The following is a 23,940-nucleotide window of genomic DNA, read 5'->3' on the forward strand; positions in this document are numbered from 1 at the left end:
TAGTTTCTCATAGCTGTAGAGTGAGAAGGCAGGATGTGACACGTCCCTGGATTTACACCTTCTTCTAGGGTTCCGCAGAAGCTGGCATTTTTTTTAATTGCAGTGATGACATCACGATTATTTCATTCAATTTTTCTCCTAAATGGTGAGGTTTAATACATAAACTGCTAAAAGTATATAGGTATAAGTCAATGTACTTTTTATATGGTATCCCGGAGTTCTTCTTTAACTTTATTAAAAAAAAAAAAATTATAAAAAAAATGCAGGCTGTTCCATTTGTTAAATTTTGGTGTTGGTAACAGGAACCCAAAATAAATTATTTTTGTCTTGTTTCCTTACTTATAGGAACTGTCCAAAGCAGCTTGAAGGCTGCGGTTGTTCTCTTGAAATTCCTCCAGTTCAGTCTGCAGTCTTCCCACGTCCTTCTCCTGCCTTTCCACCACACTGTTCAGCTTCCGGATGTTCTCCCGATGCTGCTTCTCCAGCTCCTCCTTACCGTCTAATGTCTGCAATACAGATACTTCTTAATGCCAAACACCAACACCCCCACCACCACCACCAAGCTCCAAGCTAGAATTACCCATGGGAATATGGTCAACCTTTTGAACCTACCATTTATATAAAAGGTACATATTTAAAGTGGTTGTAAACCCTTTTTAAAAATTCCAAAAAAAAAAAAAACACCTGCAAGACAAAGGCACAATGAGCTAGCATGCATTACTCATCTGAGATCGAAGCCCCCGCAGCGGTCCTCGTTCACCACTCCGGCGGCCGACATCTCTCCGGGGGGTTACTTCCGGGTATCGCGGCTCCGTTGCTGTGACTGGCCGGAGCCGTGATGACGTCACTCCCACACATGCGCGCAGGAGCCGCCGGTAACGGCACAGTACATGCGTAAGTGCGCATGTGCTAATGACATCGGCACATACAAATACAGGGATATCTCCTCAACCGTGCAGGTTTAGGAGATATCCAGTGTAGCTATAGGCTTGCCTGTAGTAAAAAGTGGTTGTAAAGTGTTTACAACCACTTTAAGCTCATTGTAGGCCTAACAGCAAATGCTAACTAGCCATGGCTCTTTTTGCGTCAAGATGCAGGAGGGTAACAAAAGAACGTGTGAATGTCTTATATAAATGGTCTGCTTCCCGGTTTGTGTCTATGCCTGGTGTACCATCCATAATGAGCTGACAACTCGGTCTCTGCTGCACTCAGATCCAAAGCTGGGCAGGGCTGACAATATGGCTTCATGCACACTGGAGGTTATAAAAATGCCAGTAGCATTAGCTGTAGAAAACTGTAGCTGTAGAATGAGTTTTGCAGTGTTTTTGAAGTAGGGTTTTTTGGCAAATCTATACTCCCACAAAAGCTTATGGCTCAAAAACGCACATAAATGCAGAATAGCCGGATTTTTAAGTATTTTTTTGTCTTTTTTAGAGTTAGAGCGTTTTTATAGCTGAAAAACTCCTCTTCAAACCCACTAGTTCTGGTGGTTTTTTCCAGCCAGAAAACACCCCTGCCCAAAAACGCCAAAACCAGCCTATGTGCGTATGGACACATAGTATAACATGTTGGAGAGTTTACTGGCTGCAGAAAAAACGACAAAAAAAAAAAAAAGCAGCTGAAGAAGACAAGAAATGTCCAGTGTGCATGAGGCCTACTGTTTGTGGTTTCAGGGTAACATAGACAGCATTGTCAGCTCACTACAGGAAGTTAGGAGCTCTCTGGATTTTTGGCTGATCAAACAAGTTCAAGTTCAGTACTTGCAGCTTTTTAAAAAGGGACAAAACATGGTGAAATGCACATATACTGGATAGACTTTTGTTTTATTATATTACCTAGACAGACGTACACTTTAGCTTAACTGTTGTGGTGGGGTAGAACTACACTACCTAAAATGTATGTATTTAGCACTATAGAGGGTGCTCATGCATATGTGTAAAAAAAAATCAAATTATTCCCCCATAACAAAAGTGCCATGGGCAGAATTCTACAATGATAGTTCTGCAGCAGAATCTCCAGGAGGTAGAATTAAATGGTGAGCAAGTTCACCAAAACTGATACATTTTTTGGGGGGGGGGGGGGGTTGTTAATCATCTTCTCCCCTGCTCACGGTCACCATTTTAAAGGCTGCATCATTTATTCACAGAGTGTTGTGAATTAGAAACTACAAGCACCGACAGCCTTTGGAGCTGTCACTTTGTAGCTCTCAATAATAATAACCTTTATTTTATATAGCTCCTTTAACCACTCAAGGACCAGCCTCGTTTTGGATTTTAGGTGTTTACATGTTTAAAACAGGTTTTTCTGCTAGAAAATTACTTACAACCCCCAAACATTATATATGGTTTTTCTTCTAACACCCTAGAGAATACAATGGCGGTCATTGCAATACTTTTTTTGCACCGTATTTGCGCAGCGGTCTTATAAGCGCACTTTTTTTGGAAAAAATTCACTTTTTTGAATAAAAAAAATAAAACAGTAAAGTTATCCCAATTTTATATTTAATAATATATAAATTATATTGTGAAATATAATGTTACGCCAAGTAAATTGATACCCAACATGTCATGCTTGAAAATTGCGCCCGCTCGTGGAATGGCGTCAAACTTTTACCCTCAAAAATCTCCATAGGCGACGTTTAAAAAATTCTACAGGTTGCATATTTTGTGCTACAGAGGAGGTCTAGGGCTAGAATTATTGCTCTCGCTCTACCGGTCGCTGTGATACCTCACATGTGTGGTTTGACCACCGTTTTAATATGCGGGCACTACTCGCGTATGCGTTCTCTTCTGCGCGCGAGCTCGTCGGGACAGGGGGGGTTTTAAAAATTTTTTTTTTATTTTTATTATTTATTTTAAAATATTTTATTAATTTTTACACTGTTTAAAAAAAAAAAAAAATTGTGTCACTTTTATTCCTATTACAAGGAATGTAAACATCCCTTGTAATAGAAAAAAGCATGGCAGGACCTCTTAAATATGAGATCTGGGGTCAAAAAGACCTCAGATCTCATATTTACACTAAAATGCAATAAAAAAAAAAAGTCATTTAGAAAAATGACATTTGAAAAAATATGCCTTTAAGAGGCGTGGACGGAAGTGACGTTTTGACGTCGCTTCCGCCCAGCAGTGTCATGGAGACGAGTGAGCGCCATCTTGGCCTCACTCGTCTCCAGACACACCAGAGAACAGGACGCGATCGCCTCCGCCGCTACCGACGGCTCCGGTAAGCGGCGGAGGGCACCGGATCGCGCCGGGAGGGGGGGGGGCCCCCTCTCCCGCCACCGATAAAAGTGATCTCCGCAGGGACCACTTTTATCTGAAAGCCGGCCACCGCACGAAAACGGGGATACCGGGGTTATGGCAGCTAGCTGCTGCCATAACAACGATATCCCCGTTCAAACTTAGGACGTACATAGTCGTGCGGCGGTCGGGAAGTGGTTAAAGGTAGCTTCTCAAAGCCCTTTACAAGGAAAACACAAGAAATACACAGGATAACAATGGAAAAAAAAGGGACAATTAAATTAAAGCTTGTCTAAAGAAAAAAGTTTAGATTTGATTTGAATGAGTTTAGAGAAGATGACTCTCTGATGTTCTTTGGTAGTTAAATCCAGAGGTTTGGAGCATAGTCGGGATTCTGGCTGTAGAATTTTGAACATATTGAAGTCAATTAATAGTGGTTTTAGGTACACCAGCAAGTAGAGCATTGCAGTAGTCAAATCGGGAGAACAAAAATGTATGGATCAGCTTTTCAGCTACAGTGTATGCTAGCATAGGACGCAGCCGAGCAATGGTTCTCAAGTGGAGTGTTCTGACAACATTTTGCACACGTGGATCAAAAGGTTAAATTAGCATGAAATATCACCCCTAGATTTTTCAATGAACTACCAGGGCATTGTCTCTTCCTGGCTCTGTGTAACTGCCTGCTTGTACAAGGTACGAGCAGACAGATACACTGACAACTCTGCAGGAGTCCTGCATTGCACCTGCTGATAGCGGGTGCAATGCTTTCCAGGTTCCTAGTAAAAAAAAAATAATCATTTTTTTTACCTGAAAAAGATGTGCATTTATTATTTTTTTTTATAAAAGATGAACTTATCCTTTATGATGTGATATTTGTCATTTCGAAAGGAGACAAGAGCTACAAGGACAAAGCAAACTGTGCTGCTACCGGAGTCCTCCCCACCCCCCCCCCCCCCCCCCCCCTGCTGGGCTACAGAACAACTCCCTCTTATGTCTTAGGGATGAGGAGGGGGTGTGTACAGAGAAAAGTGTAGCAGCATACTCCTGCGCATGAGTGGACTAGCACTGTAGTGGCCATGTTGCCTTAGACAATGTGGATAATTCTCTAGATGCCTTGCTGCCCTCTAGGACTGGGGTTGTCCTGACCGTACTGAGAAAGAAAAGAGGGCGCACTGGCCTAGTGTATTATCCAACATTTTTTATAACAATAAAATGGTTAAAATGTCTACTCATAGACATGAATGTAAAGATCGCTTAACAGGTCACATGCATGGCTGGTCTTTCTCAGAACGCCTGGAACACAAAGCCAGGGTAGGCGGAACCAAATCCCCAAATCCAGGTCCCCGCTTGCTGGCGCGTTTCGAAGGACAAACCTTACCCTGAAGAATCCCCCGGCTTTATAAAAAAAAATTCACGTTGGATAATGCACTAGGCCAGTACACCCTCTTTTCTTTTATTTTCTACAAAGAAAACTGGGCAGGGCTGACAACACTGCTTAGGATTTCAGTGCAACAGAGGCACTGTGTTGTCAGCAAAGATGGTAAAAGATTTCAGCACAATCACTATGGAGTGAGTGTAGCGACACCAAAATTGCTAAAAAATGCATATATATGAACATGAAAGTGCAATTGCCCCAAGAACGATGATTATACACCTGGATCCTGCTGCATACACTATGTTTTCACACATAAGTCCTTTGATTATCAAGGTGTGTGTCCATTATTGATTTTCTTTCACTTGTGCCACGAATACTGTATTCTTTCTGCAACATTTCTGTGACTCATTCCAACTTGTATTGTGCAAAACCCATCACCAACATTCCAATACTCTCACCTTGTGGTTTGACCCAATAAAAATCAGGTCTCATCCGCTTTCTTTTTAAACAGGGTATGATGTGCCAGAAGTGTTGTTCCCCTCTGCTGCATACGGATGTCATTCAATCCACCTTTATCCACAGGAAGATGGAGTGCTTCACAAAAAAACAATGCAGAAAGAATACAGTATTTTTGGCACAAGTGAAAAAAAAAAAAATAATGAACACGCATCCATAACTGAAGGACTTTTATTTTTTTAATTATTGTGGACTTGCACAGATTTGTTTTTTTGGACATTTGATTTGTGGCATTATATAAAAGTTTATTTTTTTACCTAATATTGCGCAATACTATTCTATATATTAAGGCTGCTTTCACATTGAAAGTGCCGGACATTAGCGGTAAAGGGCCACTCGTTTTAGCGGTGCTTTACCGCTGTTTAAGTGCCACTTTACGACCGCTAGCGGGGCACTTTTAACCCCCAAAAAAGGGGTTAAAAACTCCCATGTTTCTGCGCTTCTGAGGCACTTTGGAAGCGCTGCCCATACATTGCAATGAGCAGGGGCGTTTTGGGAGTTCTGTATACAGTGCTCCCACACCATTTCACTTGCGAAGAAGATTGCACACATACAAAAGGTCGGACTAATATAGTACCTGCTTTAACAGTTGCAAGTCATCCTCCAGCTCCCGAATTTTCTTTGCCTGTTTTGTAACTGTGTGCTCATGTTCCTTTTCCTTCGATCGCAGCTTCTTGATAATATTGGAATTTTGCAGCTGTTGTTTAGAAAGCTTTTCCCCTGTCACAGCAGGAAATGTTCAGATGGTTAACAATGAAAGCACTCTATCAGTTCTCGCTGCTAACTGATGTATGACTGCTGACATTTAAAAATGTAAAAAAAATCTCTGCTGAAATCAAGTCTGTTTGTTTTAACAGTACCAGAACTAGAGAAGTGACATTGTATTGCAGACACCGAGGTGGAAACAAAAGTTGCGTGCTGAAAAAGGTGACTCAACGTGTACTTATCACACACACAATCAGACAATAAAAACAGCCTGGGAAAAAAAAAAAAAAAAGGGCCCCTTAAAAGAGACCCTGTTGCCAGACCACTTATTTCAACAGAAATATTTCTTTATGATTATTTGTGTATTTAACATATTTTATGCATGTTATTAGCCTGTAAAGTTCTCCCTTGTGTAGGCATTCAAAAGCCCCGAAGCTGCTGCTGGGTGTCGTTATCTTATATTTGATGTCAGAAGCCACAGCAGACTGAGTCAAGTGAGACTCTATAGTATTCCCATCCGCTCCCCCTCTGGTGGCTACATAAAAGGTTATGTAGAGTGGAGGAGCTGGGCCAGCACAGGGAGTAATTAGACACTCCCGGAGGAGAGGACTGTAATGTGCAAGGAGATAAGGGTCTATACTTCAGAATCGACCCTCCTGGAGCAATTACATTTTTCTAGCAAGTTTATAGGCACACAGCATGTGAATGAAAGTGATTAGTTAAAAAGAAACAATGTAAGTAAGCTTTTAATTATGCTTGATTTAAGAGACATAATAAAATCAATGGATGAGTACATCTGATAATGAAAAATAAAATGTATTCATGCAGATGTGTAAAACGCTAAGGCTCCACTTTAATGTACTAACCTTCTTCCATGAGCCCTTTAATTTGCTCATCCTTCTCTCTCATTATCTCTGCTGCTTCGCTAGAGTTCAGCCGTGTGGCTAGCTCCTCCTTCACAGTTTTTACTTCCTGAGAATGAAATTAAACAACAAACTTTAGAAAACTATTGCTAACCTACAATTTTAATGTGTTTCTGCTAGAGCTGCACAATTAATCGTTAAAAAATCGTGATCTCGATTCAACTTCCCTGACGATCTCTATTGAGAGCTTGCCGATTCTTTCATATAACAAGTGGAGAGACTTATCTGCTCACTCAGCTGTCAAAAGAAAACATCCCAACGTGTAAATACAGGCAGTTTAACCACTTAAAGTCTAAATCTTTTTCTGACACTTGTTTCTTAAGTTAAAATCAATATTTTTTTGCTATAAAATTACTTGTAACCCCCAAACATTATATATATATATATATATATATATATATATATATATATATATATATATATAATTTTAGCAGAGACCCTAGGGAAGAAAATGTCAATTGCTGCAATATTTTATGTCACACTGTATTTGCCCAGCGGTCTTTCAAAGGCAATTTTTGGGGAAAAAATACACTTCAATGAATAAAAAAAGAAAACGAAACAGTAAAGTAAGCCCGATTTTTTTTGTTTTAATGGGAAAGATGATGTTACGCCGCGAGAATCGTGAGATAATCATGATCTATCTCCTAAGCAAAAAAATTGTGATTATCATTTTAGCCAGAATCGTGCAGCTCGACTTTCTGCTGAGATGTAACCATTTGTTGGTTGTCCCCTCATTTTACATTCCATCAAAATCAATATGCTCCTATTGGTATTTCTGGCAACAAGCACTCAAAGTCGAGCTTAAGCTTTGAATCAGGGACGTTAATGCTCTAGAGCAGTGATGGCGAACCTTGGCACCCCAGATGTTTTGGAACTACATTTCCCATGATGCTCAACTACACTGCAGAGTGCATGAGCATCATGGGAAATGTAGTTCCAAAACATCTGGGGTTCCAAGGTTCGCCATCACTGCTCTAGAGGATCTGGTTCTCACGGCCCAAAACAAAAAAAGAGAACAATACAACAAAACATGGGCGTATTGGAACATGTTTGTGTACTTAGAGGAGGGTAAGGCACTTTTTGCTGCCTCTTTTGGAGACCGAGGTCCGTCTGCCCCTCTTGCATAGATGCACACCTTTCTCTGTGCTTTACTCCTAGGATGCCTAAAGGCATTCTTAATTTCCTTGTCTTTATATTTTCTCTTATGAATATCATATTATCCATATGGGCAAACCCTCTTACAATGTCCTGCTTTTAGTATGGGATTTTTATTTGGGAACCGCTAGAGACTAATTTAACGTGTTCCTGTATGTACCTCAATTTATGTCTTTACGTTGTTGTGGATTGTATTTACTTGATGAGGGACATGGATCCCACTCTCTACTGTTCTGCTCTGATGGAGGTTTCTCTTTTCTTCTATAAATAAAGAATTTGAAAAAAAGAAGAGCACTTGGAAGTGTAGTCACTGTAGATCTGAAATGAGGGGAAGCTCCGAAATGAGGGGAAGCGCTGCTGATTTCCATCATCCAATCATGTGCAAGCAAAAATGCTGTTTTTTATTTTCCTTGCATGTCCCCCTCAGATCAACAGTGACTGCACTTACAAGTGCACATGTAGTGCACAATGGATTTGCCTTTAGAAAAAAAATAGGATTTTTTAAAACAGCTTACCTGTAAAATCCTTTTCTTTCGAAGGACATCACGGGACACAGAGCCACAGTAATTACTGATGGGTTATATAGGTATCACTGGTGATTGGACACTGGCACACCCTATCAGGAAGTTCAACCCCCTATATAATCCCTCCCCCTTGCAGGGATACCTCAGTTTTGTAGCCAAGCAATATAGTGTATTAGAAGAGGGGCGGGACCTCTGTGTCCCGTGATGTCCTTCGAAAGAAAAGGATTTTACAGGTAAGCTGTTTTAAAAAATCCTATTTTCTTTCTCGAACATCACGGGACACAGAGCCACAGTAATTACTGATGGGATGTCCCAGAGCAATGCTACCTGAGGGGGGGGAACCACGACCAAGTAGGGTGCAATCAGACCTGAGGACCCTGTACCGCTGCCTGCAGCACACTACGCCCAAAGGCGATATCCTCATGCCTTCTCACATCCACCTGATAGAATCTGGTGAATGTATGAACTGAAGACCAGGTTGCGGCCTTGCAGATTTGAGCCATAGAGGCCCGGTGATGCACTGCCCAAGAAGCACCAATAGCCCTTGTGGAATGTGCCCTGATCTGAAACGGAGGAATCTTCTGTTTCAAACCGTAAGCTTGAATGATCAACTGTCGAATCCATTTAGAAATGGTAGCTTTTGACGCTGCCTGTCCTCTATTGGGGCCCTCTGGCAGCACAAACAAAACATCCGTCTTGCGGATCTGAGTAGATGCCCCTAGATAGGCCTTAACTGCTCTTACTACATCCAACGAATGTAGAGATCTCTCTTCCGGAGAACAGGGATCTGGAAAAAAGGAAGGTAGAACAATGTCTTGGTTTAAATGAAAATCAGAAACCACCTTCGGTAAAAAACTAGGATGAGGGCGTAGTACCACTCTATCCTTGTGTATAATCAAATAAGGCTCCTTACAGGAAAGAGCTGCTAATTCTGATACTCTTCTAGCAGAAGAGATGGCCACCAGAAAAATTAATTTCCTTGTCAACAAGACCAAAGGAATCTGACTTATTGGTTCAAAAGGCTGTTTCTGTAACACAGCCAGGACCAAATTCAAGTCCCAGGGGTTTAGGGGCGCTTTAACCGGAGGATTAAGACGCATCACCCCCTGCATAAAGTTTCGGTCCAAAGAATGCGAAGCAAGTGGCCGCTGAAATAATACTGATAAAGCAGAGACCTGGCCCTTGATGGTACTCAAGGCCAGCTTCATCTCTAATCCCATCTGTAGAAAATCAAGGATTCTACCTATGACATATTTCCTGGGATGCCAACCTCTGGATTCACACCAGGTTATATAAGCCTTCCAGACTCTATGATAAATCATCCTGGAAGCTGGCTTCCTTGCATTAATCAAGGTAGATATGACAGGACCTGAGAGCCCACGACTCTTCAGAACGTGGGTCTCAATAGCCAAACCGTCAAATTTAGCGTTTGTAAGGCAGGATGGAACACTGGACCCTGAGATAACAGGTCTGGGCGTACCGGTAGGGTCCACGGGGAACCCACCGTCATCCTTACTATTTCTGCATACCAAGTTCTTCTGGGCCAAGCGGGGGCCACCAGAAGTACCGACTTCCTTTCCTGCCTGATCCTGCGAAGGAGTCGTGGTAGTAGCAGAATAGGCGGGAATGCGTAAATCAGTGAGAACCGATGCCACGGAATCACCAACGCATCCGTCCCGCATGCAAGAGGATCTTTTGTCCTTGCCACAAATCTGTCTATCTTTTTGTTGAATCGGGATGCAAAGAGATCTACATCTGGAACCCCCCATCTTTGGCATACGGCCCAAAAGACGTCGGGATGCAGAGACCATTCCCCTGGAAGTAACTGCTGGCGACTTAGATAGTCCGCCTGCCAATTCTCTATTCCCGGGATGAAAACTGCCGATATGCATGGCACATGCATCTCTGCCCAGACTAAGATCTGGTTCACCTCTTTTTGAGCAGCTCGGCTCCGGGTGCCTCCCTGATGATTGACATAAGCCACTGCTGTGGCATTGTCGGACTGGATCCTGACCGGACAACCCTGTAGCCTGATAGTCCAGGCTTTTAGAGCTAGATGTATCGCCCGGATCTCCAGAATGTTGATGGGTAAGGTCCTCTCTGTCTTGGACCATACCCCTTGGACCGCAGCCTGTTCCAGAACTGCTCCCCAACCTGACAGACTGGCATCTGTTACCACCGTCCAGGTAACCGGTAGAAAGGATTTCCCCTTCTGCAGGTTTTCGGGTATGAGCCACCAATTGAGGCTCTGACGCACCGCATGCGACAGGTGCATCGGAAAGTCTAATGCCTGAACCTTCTTGTTCCAGGTCGACAGAATACTGTGTTGCAGCATTCTTGAGTGAAACTGAGCATAGGGAACTGCTTCGAATGAAGACACCATCTTCCCTAGTAGCCTCATACAAAGGCGGACTGAGGGACCCTTCTTGGTCCTTACTGTCAGAATCAGCTCTCTCAAAGCAGTGATCTTTGCCTGGGGTAGAAATATTTTCTCCTGGCTTGTATCTATAATCAGACCTAAATACTCCAGTCTTCTTATTGGTTTTAGGAAAGACTTTTCTAAGTTGAGGATCCAACCCAGGTGTTCTAGATACCTGACCGTGGTCCTCAAGTTTCCATTCAAAGAGGCTACCGACCGGTCTATCAAGAGCAGGTCGTCTAGGTATGCTATGACAGCTATACCCTAAGCCCTTAAATCTGGCCAGAGGAGGAGCCAAGATCTTTGTGAACACTCGAGGTGCAGTGGCTATCCCAAAAGGCAGAGCCACAAACTGGAAATGGCGCCCTCCTACCTCGAAGCGCAGAAACTTCTGATGAGCAGGAAAAATGGGCACATGCAGATATGCATCTCTGATGTCTATTGATGCCAGAAATTCTCCTCCCTGCAGGGTGGGAACTACTGTTCGAATTGATTCCATGCGGAAGGATTGAATCCTTAGGAATCGGTTCAGATCCCTTAAGTCCAAAATGGGTCTGACATCCCCATTTGGCTTTTGGACCGTAAAAAGGTTGGAATAGAAGCCCAATCATTGGTCCTTTGCGGGAACTATCATAATGACCTCCTGCGACAAAAGTCGCTCTAACGCTAGAAGGAGCGACTGCTTCTTCTCTGGGTCTCTGGGAACATTTGATCTGAGGAACCGAGGAGAAGGGAATTCCTGAAACTCCAGCTTGTACCCTAAGGTTACCGTGGAGACTACCCATCTGTCCTGGAAGTCCTCGTGCCAGAGCTCTGAGAACTGTCGCAGTCTTCCCCCCACTCGAGTGAGCGGGGGCGCCCCCTCATGCAGAGGTCTTAGTGTTTTGCCTAGTAGGCTTCTTTCCCCAGGACTTCTTTTGTCCCTGGGGTTGACTCTTGTCTCTGGACCCCGATGGAGGCGGCCGTCGAGACTGCCTGGAGGCTGAAGCCCCCGGCGCTGGGGAAAGAGTCCGTTTGAAAGAGGGACGCTTACTCTTCTTCTTGACAGGTAAGAGAGTGCTTTTCCCACAAGAGATTCTCTTGATATAGTTATCCAAGTCCTCTCCAAACAACCTTGCACCACGAAATGGAAACCCAGCCAGTAGCTTCTTACATGGTGCTTCGGCTGACCAATTTTTCAACCATAGGATTCTACGTATATGCACCAACCCCAGTGAAAGACAGGAGGTTTGCACGATAGAATCTCTAATGGCGTCAACCACAAAGCATAAGGCCGCTGGAAGGTTAGCAAACCCCTGGGCCTGCTGTTCAGGTAATACTTTGATGACCTGCTTAACATGGTCTCTTAAGTATTGACAGACTCCAATCGCTGCTACTGCAGGTTGGGCCACTGATCCTGCTAAGGAGAAAACATCCTTCAATAGGGATTCCATCCTTTTATCTACAGGATCCCTGAGCATCTGAGCATTGTCTACAGGACAAGTGAGGCTATTATTTACGGAGGAAATGGCGGCATCAATAGCCGGTATTCCCCACATTTTAATAAACTTTTCTTCCATCGGATAAAGTGTTGAAAACTTTCTCGGCGGAAAAAAACGTTTGTCTGGGTGATCCCACTCAGAATAAATAAGCTTTTCAAGTAAAGTATGAACAGGAAAAGCATGTGCTGCTTGGAAAGGTTTCAGTGACCCCAAAGCAGAAGAGGATTCTTTAGCAGTTTCAGGTATGGGCAACTTAAATGTGGAGCGGACCAATCCAGTGAGGATCTGCACTAAGACTTTCTCCTCTTGGGAAGTCGCAGAGGGTCCCTCTCCACCTGAATCCTCCGAAGAGGAATCATCCATCCCATCCCGATCCTCTGAAAGGGATTCATCTCCTTTATCCCAGAGCTCCTCTGTCTGAGGGTCTTGGGGAACAGAGGAAAGCCTAGTGCGTTTTCTTCCACTGAGTGAAGACGTAATCACGGCCATTAATCTTTCCTCTAGACCATTAATGGTTGAGGAAAAAACCTCTTGTGTAATATATACAGGGGCTGAAGTGCCAGAAGCAGGTGTAGCCCCTGACCCCGATGGCTCTCCCTGGCTAGCCGTCCCTGGCCCATCTTTAGGGGGGGAGGATGCTGCCGACAGGGGGCCCTCAGAACCTGAACGAGATCCCCTAGTGTCTCTGGTTCCTGGGGTGCTTGAACCTCTTCTACCCATAGTGCAAAGCAACAAGGTGTGAGGTATACAAATGAACACTGCACGCTGAGCGATGTAGTCTGGCTAAAAGCCTTGCTACCCAATGCTCAGTCTGGTGTTACTTCAGTAAATGCTGCCTAGGAGAATGCCTGTGTCCCACCTTACATGCGACCGTCAGCTCTGTGTCTCTCAGAAGGCTGAGTGCACCTGTACAGAGTGCCTTTAATAGCCTGCAGCTGGCCTGAGTGGGAGTCTAAACACTCTGTGCTGACATCCCGCCCCCTCCTCTACCGCCCCCCCCTCGAGTTTTGAAAAAACGAGCGCTTCCCGCACTGCCGACTCTCCTGTCATGCTTCTGGAGAAAAGGCTGGGGATGGGGGGGGGGGGGGGGGGGGGGGGAGACTGGTAACAAGATCTGCCTGAACGGCTATCTTCAGAGATGGTGCCCATTAGGCCGCAGAGCCCGGGTGGTATAACCACTTTCTGGACCCCTGTGGCCCCTCTCTAGCCTGGGGGGAACATTCAAACATGAGAAATCCCCCTTTCCACCTTACCTGCTTGCAGCCTGCTTTGAGATGCTGGGACATAATCAGCACTGAACACCTGAGACAGTCAGTCAGCATGTGTAGGTTTGTGCTCTTGGCAGCCCCCGGTGGTCACAATAGGCATAGCATGCATTTACCTTAAAGGAGAAAAGCCACTAGAACTCAAAAATTCTGTGGAATCTCCTCTTACCTTATCCAGCCGCAGGGTGCTGTTTACACAGACCCAATCTTCACCTCTCACGGTGGGCCCCGTTTGAAAAAACCGTCAGAGACTGGGGCCCCCATCAGTAGGGGGATCCAACAGTTCTGGGACCGTAAAGCACCTCGCCAGAAATTAGGAAGTTTAAAGCCATTTTCTGATCTGCGGGGTCCAGCTCTCTAAAAAGAGAAGCATTATGGGTAAAACCTCGTTTCTTCGGACACGAGGCCCGGGTACCATTCAATTCGGCCATGAAAAGACACTTTGAATGGATCCGGTTCGCCTGGCTTGCCCCAGTATAGGATCTTAGCATATTCCCTTTGGAGCTCAGCACAGGACATCTTTACACGTCCATCACCTAAGACACTGGCGTAAAAACTGAGGTATCCCTGCAAGGGGGAGGGATTATATAGGGGGTTGAACTTCCTGATAGGGTGTGCCAGTGTCCAATCACCAGTGATACCTATATAACCCATCAGTAATTACTGTGGCTCTGTGTCCCGTGATGTTCGAGAAAGAAAAAAAGGTCTCTCCCACACTTCCTGCAGCTAGAGTCAGGACGTAACTCAATGTAAAATAAAAACTGGGATGATCTGTTCTGAACGATTACATCAGTCTACCTGACTGACAGAGACACTTTGGGTACCAAGGTAAGGATTCGCCTACACTGATCCCATTCGATTTTTTTTTTTCAGCTGAGCATATATCGGATTGGAGGTAGGTGGAAGTAACCAGACAAAAATCCATTTACACCTGCCGGTCCATAGGGGTGAATGGAGGGGTGAATGGAGGGGTGGGGGGTTTGGGAGAGTTTCCAATAAGGAAGTGATTGCCCTGGACTTCAACAAAACGGTGGCCTCCAGCAAGTGGAAACAGCAGCAATGCTGAGGGCACTTTACAGCACACACTAATTTCAGTAAGAAAATTAGCCACTTGAATGCTGCCCCCCCCCCATCCTGCCCAGGCCAATTTTCAGCTTTCAGCGCTGTCACAATTGCACGGTCATGCAACACTGTACCCAAACAAAATTTTTATAATTTTTTTTCCCTCAAATAGAGTTCTCTTTTGTATTATTTTTTGCGCTCCAAATAAAGAAATGTCCGAAAATTTTGGGAAAAAAAAAAAAACAGTTTTTCTTCGTTTCTGTTACAAAAATTTGTAAATAAGTAAGTTTTCTCCTTCACCAGCGAACACCAATGAGGCTGCACTGATGGGCACTGATGGGGTAGTACTGATTGGCACTGATGGGCGGCACTGATAAGCAGCATTGATGGGCACCAATAGGTGGCAATGATGGCACTGATCGGTGGCACTGGTGGGCATTTATAGGCGGCACTGATGATCAGCACTAATTAGGAGGCACTGCCAGCCAATCACTGATCAATTAGCGTAGAACCCCCTGTCAGGAGAGCAGCTGATTGGCTCTCCTCTACTCGCGCCTGTCAGTGCAAGTGGAGGAAAAGCCGATATACGGCTCTTCCTGTTTATTCTGTGATCAGCGGTGATTGGACACAGCTGATCACATGGTAAAGAGCCTGTGTCAGAGGCTCTTCACCGAGATCGGAGATGCGGTGTGTCAGACTGACACACCACACCACCGAACACAGTGCTGCGCGCCCCCGTGCTACCAGCTTATCCTGCTGGACGTCATATGACGTCCAGTGAGGATAATGAAACCACTTTGCGCACATCATATTGCTATATGGCGAGCGGGAAGTGGTTAATAATGTAGAATGTATGTTCCTTTGTTAAAGAACATTAATTGTTATCAAACTGTTATGGGTAAAGTTAAACAACTGTTTGATTTGTCAAGCCATAGAGGAGTGTATATAGATAGGTTCCCAACACCCTAGACAGTACTACTCAAGGGGTTATTAACTCATATACCTTTTTCGCAGTATCTCGCTCTTTACATGCTAGCTGTGCCCTTCTCTCGGCTTCTGCAATTCGATGCGTGAACTCGTCTTTTAACAATGAAATGCTGCTACTTTCCTCCTTAACCCTGACCAGTTCACTGCAAAGCAAGACAAAAAAAGCAAAAGGATCAATAGCTGAATGGATAAACCCACAATACCTCCTAGAAGTTCAACATTAGGCAAACATATTCAATTATTCCTTCCCCTGTACATACCCTATGCAGTTTTTTTTTTTTTTAAACATGCCCCATCCAGAAATCAGAGAAACTAAGCCCCCAGTGTCCCTCAGGCCACAGAAACCAGAAGGAGGGATCTTAGAGTTGGTCCTGTGTCAGTTCCTACAGATGCAGGGCACCAGACTACAGTTCTCATGCGCTTCCTATCTAGAGACAGTCAATGGGCAGACTCTTTGAAATTGTAGCTGGCACTGGGGGCATCGAGGATAAGGCATAAACTGTTAAAACACTGAAGGCCTTCTTAACATGCGTGAAAAAGCAGTGCTGCGGTCCTTGTGGCTACAATGCTGAACAATCTGACAATGTTGCAGTGATTTTAGTTTTACGCTTACATTTAGCAGGGTTGTCCTGTTATAGGAACGTTTGTTCCTCGGCAGGATCACTCAGTATTTTTTAAAATGGTAGTAAACCACTGCAATACAAGCCTTCGGTTACGGCACGGTGCTCTGAAGGTCCTGTGCGTTATGCCGGACCTTCAGAGCGCATGCGCCGGTGATGTCACCGGCTGCATCCAGGGTGAAGGTCTCCTAAACCACAATTAATTTTACCCACAGGTAAGCCTTATTATAGGCTTACCAATAGGTAAAAAAAAAAAGTAAATAAAAAATCATAAAGCGGACTTTTACTACCGCTTTAATTTGGCATGATAAAAATAAAAAGATTTAAAGAAAATCAGCTAAATAAATTCCAGGAGCATTAAAACGAGGTGTTCAAAATCTTATTTGCTTTAGAAAGCGGCCACTGCCCAAGTAGAAAAGCCTGTCCCCTGCCAGTATGCTGCAGTAAATGACAAGACTCTCTGTGTAGAATCCATGGCCTCTATGCAAAGGTCAAATACACCCCAATATGAGTAAGCACTAGAGCTCTCCAATCAACGCAGAGCTGTAAGTCCAACTCAACATGGGGCATGCTTGGTCTTAAAGTGGTTGTAATGCCACTTTGTAAAGTACATGCAATGCCCCGTTAGATAACGTTCTATGCTCCAGTGTATGTTCTTTGTAAAAGATACGCCCATTTCTACCTTATTTCATAGCACCGCTCGACGCGCTCACGTGACTGCTCGCTGCTCCCTCTTCTGATCTGACAGCTACAGGGGGCTGAGAATCTCTCACTGACAATCGGGAGGAGAGCAGCAGTCATGTGAGCACCCAATGGCGCCATGAAAGAAGGTAGGAATGGGCATTTTTTTTTTTTACAAAGAACATACACTGGAGAATAGGATGTTTTCAAATAGAGGGGACTGTATGTACTTTACACAGTTATTTCATCAGCAGGAGAGGAGGGGCTGGTACTGTCACTAGCTGATATGCAAGAGGGAGAGAGAAGAGACAGTGGATGATAGAGGCACGTAAACTGACCACGTTGTCAGGGCTCAGCAGCCATGATAAACCATGGTCAATTTACAGAGGGGAGGGCAGAACCAGCCAGGAATTTCAGGAGATAGAAAGGGCCAAATTACACAGCACAAGCATTGTGCTGTATAACATGCTTTGGGTTAAGGGAACAGGATCCATTTTTTTTTTTAGGGTTACAAACACTTTAACCACTTGGCCTTCGGAAGATTTAGCCCCCTTCATGACAAGGCCATTTTTTTCGATATGGCACTCCGTTACTTTGACAATTGCACGGCCATGCAACACTGTACCCAAATAAAATGTATGTACATTTTGTTTCCACAAACAGAGCTTTCTTTTGGTGGTGCTAAATTGTTCACCTCTGCATTTTTTATTTTTTGCGTTATAAACAAAACAAGATCGACAATTTAAAAAAAAAAAAAATTTTTACTTTCTGCTTTAAAGTCTATCCAATAAAATTATTATTTTTTTAAATAGAATATCTTTATAAATTTAGGCCAAAATTTATTCTACTACATGTTTTCGGTAAGAAAACAAAATTCCAATAAGCGTATATAGATTGGTTTATGCAAACGGTATAGTGTCTACAAACTATGGTATATATAATGGAATTTTTATTATTATTTATTTTATACTAGTAATGGTAGCGATCAGTGACTTATAGCGGAACTGCGATATTGCAATGGACAATAGGACACTGACACATTGTGGGAACCAGTTATACTAATAGTGTTCAGTGCTAAAAATATGCACATCAGTGTACTAATGACCTTGGCTGGTAAGGGGTTAAACATCGGGGACGATCAAGGGGTTAACTGTCAGTGCCAGTGCTTTTGTCTACTGTATGCGCCGCTTTTACTAGGAGAAGTGATGAATTTTATTCCCTGCTTTTGCAGGGACACAAAATCCATCCTTTCCCCCATCAGACTGGAGAGCTGCCTTGTTTACATAGGCAGCGCTCCATTCTGAGTCTCAGCCCGACTATTGGCATGTGCTGGTGGACATTCAATCCCCGGCACCCGCAGATGGGCTTCTGGCGGAAGTGCAGAATCACGTATATTTTTGTGATTCTGCACTGGAGTGCCGCCATGCAGCAGTAAATCTGCTATTGGGGTGGTCCGGAAGTGGTTAAAGAACCATTTACCAGGATTCACTTTCCTTTTCATTTATATGAATTGTGCAGGTATGTTACAGATATAAAAACCAGCGGTATGCACACAGCACTGCAGAATACCCCTGACATTCACTCACTCTCTGAGATTGTCCACTGTTTCTTCCAGAAGTGCTTTTTCTTTGCTGACAGATAACAGTTGTACCTCCCTCTTTTCCAACCGCGTCGTAAGTTCATCTGTAATCTAAAAGACAAAAATTTTATGGGATTCAGTTAAAAAAATATTATTCAAAACAAGATAACAAAAATAGATTTTTGCACTCACTGTAAAACATTTTTCTCCAGGAGTTCATTAAAGGACACAGCGGTCTGCTGTTTACCAAGATTAGAACACTGGTGAGAAAAAGTTTCAGCTCTAAGGCCAAGATAACACTTGGAAAGAAGTGATTGTTGACTCGAACGTGAATCAATGCACCTATAGGCTTAACGCGCATTTTTGACACGTTTAAATTGCATTAAAATTAAAAAACACACACAAACACACTCCAGACACCCTCCAAATTATTTTTTTTATTAGAGGAAAGTGTTTTTTCCACCTTTGATAAACGCTTGTCAGATACGTTATAAATGCACCATAAACGAGCTATAAAACGCTACAGGCGCGTTACCATAGACTTCAATGAAAGAAGTTGACAAGCTTCAGCTCCTCTCAGACTCGACATGTAACTTCATTTTTGCCCCACAATGTTGCGAAGAGACACAAAAGTTACACGTTTTTCTACTGTGAACAACTCTGTCTGCTGTCCATATTATGCAATGCAGGCGGCTGCTTTGTTAGGCAACTCAAGAAGCGGCAAAAACGCACCTGAAACAACAGTACTAAACTCTGGCCAGATATGAAAGACACAAATAAATGGAGCTCAGTAATCATGAATACATCTTTCAGTTGTATTTTCAAATACAAGCAGTGAAGTACCAGAACTGGTACCAACACTTCACAGCCCCTATACAGCAGAGTAGGAGTATGAGAGGAACAAAAAAATATGACTAATAGGAGGAGAGCACAGAGTAACAGTGAGATGAACTCATTGCTTTGCTGCTTCTCCATTCACTGTCCAGTCACAGGCTGTGGGCGGTTTTAGAACAACCTGGGCTTAGGGGAAGCGAGTTGAATGATGTTCTCAGACTGAAGACATCCATCTAAAAAGGCAGGAAAACTACTGTGGAAAAAACTCTTGACTGAAGGTGAATATTGCAGCAAAACCTGGTTTTGTTATTTTATCTTTTATTGGGCTATTTGTTTTTTGTCTTGTTATTTTTGTCAGGGGTTTTGCTTTAAAGTGGTTGTAAAGGCTGAAGGGCGTTTACCTTCATGCATTCTATGCATTGGCTGAGACACAGCAGCGGAAGCCATTGGAACCCGTTGATGTCAATCACAGCAAGGAAGGAGGGAGCAAGGCGGGGAGGAGCTGTCTTATGGACAAACAGCGTTGTCTCGGAAGCAAGCAATAAAACATGTAATACTTACCTGCTCTGTTGCAGTGGATTTGCACAGGGCAGCCTGGATCCTCCTCGGCTCTCCTTGCCCCTCCCTCCTGTTAAGTGCCCACACAGCAAGCAGCTTGCTATGGGGGCACCCAAGCCAAGTCAGAGCTCCCTCTGTCCATTCAGACACTGAGCTGTGGCCCAGCCCTGCCCCTCTCTCTCTTGATTGACTGACTTTGACAGCCAGTGGCGCCGCTGCTGTGTCTCAACCAATCAGGAGGGAGAGTCTCGGCCGGCTGAGACACTCGTGGACATCACTGGAGAGAGATGGGGCTCAGGTAAGTATTAGAGGGTGCTGGGGCAGCTGCTGCACACATAAGGCTTTGTATCTTAATGCATTAAGATAAAAACCTTCTGACTTTACAACTGCTCTAATACAGGGGGGCACGCGTCATGGGTGAGGGGCCAGGAGCGCTGGCGGGGGATCCAAGAAGGAGGAGGATCGGGGCAGCTCTGTGCAAAACCACTGCACAAAGAGCAGGTAAGTAGAACACATTTACGTTTTATTTTTTAAAACAATAGCTCCAGCCTCTCCACCAAAAAAATACTGGAGTTGCTGAATTTTAATATTAGGACACTTACTTGTCCAGGGATCCCACAATGTGAGCACCCCAGCCGATTTTTCAATTGGTTCTCGGGTGCTGCCGCTGCCATCTCTTGTAAGGGTAATCGGCGGCTTCACAGCCGGTTCCCTACTGCGCATGCGCAAAGCACGCTGCACTTTGTGAATGGCCTGGCAGCGGAGGAGGAGGGAGGCCAAACTTCCAAGTGACTTTGCCGCAACAAAGTCACCCAGAAGTGGAAGCGGGTACCTGTCAAAAATAGGTATCCGATTCCACCCTCCCACCGAAAAGGTGCCAAATGTGGCAGTGGGGGGGGAGCAAACCAGCAGAGCTTCCCCTTTTGGGTGGAGCTCCGCTTTAAGCCTTTGTGCAAAGCTGATAGGGGCAAACTTTAAAGGGAATATGTTGCTTTGCCCTATCTTGACAAAGCATTGGTGCATTTTAAACCAAACTACATACTCACATATATTAAATTTACCAAAACTTCAAGATGCATATACATACACACACACACACACACACAGTTGTGCTCAAACCTTTACATACCCTGGCAGAATTTATGACTTCTTGACCGTTTTTCAGAGAATATAAATAAGAACACAAAAACATTTCTTTCACTCATGCTTAGCGTTTGGCTGAAGCAATTTATTATCAATCAACCGTATCTACTCTTTTTAAATCATAATGACAACAGAAACTACCCAAAAGTTTACATACCCTGGTGAATTTGGGCTTATAACATGAACACAAGTTGACACAAATATCTAAAATATATAGTCAATGAGTTTCTGAACTCCTGACAGACCCTTGCATCTTTCATCGAGTGCTGCACTGGCATTTCTGGATTCTGAGTCATGGGGAAAGCAAAAGAATTGTCAAAGGATCTGTGGGAAAAAGGTAGTTGAACTGTACAAAACAGGAAAGAGATATAAAAAGATATCCAAGGAATTGAGAATGCCAATAAGCAGTGTTTAAACTCGAATCAAGAAGTGGAAAATGATGGGTTCTGCTGAAACCAAACCACGGTCAGGTAGACCAACTAAAATTTCAGCCACAAGTGCCAGGAAAACTGTTCGGGATGCAAAGAAAAACCCACAAATAACTTCAGGTGAAATACAGGACTCTCTGAAAACATGGGGTGTGGTTTCAAGATGCACAATAAGGATGAACTTGAAGAAAGATGGGCTGCATGGTCGAGTCGCCAGAAGAAAGCCATTACTACACAAATGCCACAAAGTATCCCGCTTATAATATGCCAAACAGCACAGAGACCAGCCTCAAACCTTCTGGCACAAAGTCATTTGGAGTGATGAGACCAAAAAATTGAGCTTTTGGCCACAACCATAAACACTACGTTTTGTGAGGAGTCAACAAGGCCTATTATGAAAGATACACCATTCCTACTGTGAAACACGGAGGTGGATCAATGATGTTTTGGGGATGTGAGGGCTCCAAAAAAAAAAGGAAAAATTTGGTCAAAATTGTTGGCAAGATGAATGCAGTATGTTATCCAAAAATACTGGAGGAACATTTGCTTTCATCAGCCAGGAAGCTGCGCATTGGACGTACTTGGACATTCCAACATGACAATGATCCAAAACACAAGGCCAAGTCGACCTATCATTGGCTACAGCAGAATACATTGAAGGTTCTGGAGTGGCCATCTCAGTCTCCTGACCTCAATATCATTGAGCCACTCTGGGGAGATCTCAAACATGCAGTTCATGCAAGACAGCCCAAGAATTTACAGGAACTGGAGGCTTTTTGCCAAGAGGAATGGGCAGCTTTACCATCTGAGAAGATAAAGAGCCTCATCCACAAATACCACAAAAGACTTCAAGTTGTCATTGATGTTAAAGGGAGCAATACACAGTATTAAGAACTGGGGTATGTAAACTTTTGATCAGGGTAATTTGGCTAGTTTCTGTTGCCATTATGATTTAAAAAAAAGAGAAAACACAGTTGATTGATAATAAATGGCTTCAGCCAAACACTAACCATGAGTGAAAGAAAAGTTTTTGTGTTATCATTCATATTCTCTGAAAAATGGCCACGAAATCATAAATTCTGCCAGGGTATGTAAACTTATGAGCACAACTGTATTGTGTTATATATATTATACATACACATACAGAGAAGTTGTCCTCAATTTAAAACAAGAAAGAGGCTGGAATTTGAATTATCGCTAGTTTAAAAATGTATTTAGAAGCTTTTTCTAAATAAATGTTAAAACTAGCGATAATGCACTATCCAGCCTCTTTCTGGTTTTAAATTGAGGACAACTTCTCTGAATTTTCCTGTGGGTTCCTGCTGAGCCAGTTTCAATTAGAGCCCAGGAGTGGTTCAACTGCTTATGTGGACTAAACTTAAGTGTGCGGTCACACTGTTGGAGACGAGCGCATTCACACGGGGGGGGGGGGACCAAGTGTGTGAAGTCACCCTCTTCAGATCAGGATTGTCATGACTAGAGTCACCTTTTGGATATTAATACGTATAATACCCCAATTCGCACTTTTGTCTCTGTGGATTGACGTAAATTGGGAGAAAAAAAATCTCTCTTATTTTTTTTTTGGACACTTGATATTAAGGAATAATACTACATTTTTTTCACTGTGAGCTTGCTTGTTACACAAAAAAATATTTTTTTATATTCATAGTTACATTTTTTAGCAATATTGATTTTCATTGTTTATGGCACTATTTATGCATTTGTAAGGTTCAGTATCACACAGCGCTGTTTGGGGTCATTATGTGGGAATACTGCCCTGCGGCCCAGTCTCTGAAGGGAGGGGATCATGTTCTGCTTCAGTATGTCACAGTACATGTTGACATTCATGGTTCCCTCAATGAACTGTAGCTCCCCAGTGCCGGTGTCTTATCGAATTCAGTCCCCTATCATATAGTGTCCTCCCTGTACTGCGCAGGCGCAGTACGGAGGACAAAAGAGACGCCGAAAGTCTCCGAAGTTCAACAGCTGATCGTCAGCTGTACACGGCGCCTGCGCATTTATTCTTACCCTATGTCCAGGATCATTCCCTACTATCCAAGTGGACATAGAGTTAGAATAAATATTTGCCGAGCGCAGCGAGGCCGTGCCCGAAGCGTGGCGAGCGAAGCGAGCCCGCGAGGGGCCCTCTTACACTGCCATCGCTAACAGGTGCCCGAGCGCCGTGTACAGCTGATGGTCAGCTGATCAACTTCGGGCATTTTCGGCATCTCCTGCTCCTCCGTACTGCGCAGGCGCTGCGCCTGCGCAGTACGAGGCGGACACTATCTGATACGAGGACACTATATGGCAGAACACCGGCAGCATTCATGCAGCCCCAGACCATGACACTCCCACAAACATGCTTGACTGTAAGCAAAACACACTTGTCTTTGTACTCCTCACCTGGTTGCTGCCACACACGCTTGATACCATCTGAACCAAA

General features: G+C 43.8%; 1 protein-coding gene across 1 annotated transcript in view; it reads right to left on the reverse strand.

The window, feature by feature from the left end:
* Positions 1 to 23,940, reverse strand: part of TMF1 (TATA element modulatory factor 1) — a 61,210-nt gene that overhangs the window by 20,838 nt on the left and 16,432 nt on the right. The window contains exons 3-7 of the mRNA XM_073592209.1: positions 18,542 to 18,645; positions 15,671 to 15,797; positions 6,705 to 6,810; positions 5,711 to 5,853; positions 340 to 506 (exon numbers count right to left, since the gene is read on the reverse strand). Coding sequence (XP_073448310.1) covers positions 340 to 506; positions 5,711 to 5,853; positions 6,705 to 6,810; positions 15,671 to 15,797; positions 18,542 to 18,645 — 647 coding nt within the window. The remainder of the gene's footprint in view (positions 1 to 339; positions 507 to 5,710; positions 5,854 to 6,704; positions 6,811 to 15,670; positions 15,798 to 18,541; positions 18,646 to 23,940) is intronic.

Source organism: Aquarana catesbeiana, linkage group LG07, assembly GCF_042186555.1.
Source record: "Aquarana catesbeiana isolate 2022-GZ linkage group LG07, ASM4218655v1, whole genome shotgun sequence".
NCBI lineage: Eukaryota > Metazoa > Chordata > Amphibia > Anura > Ranidae > Aquarana > Aquarana catesbeiana.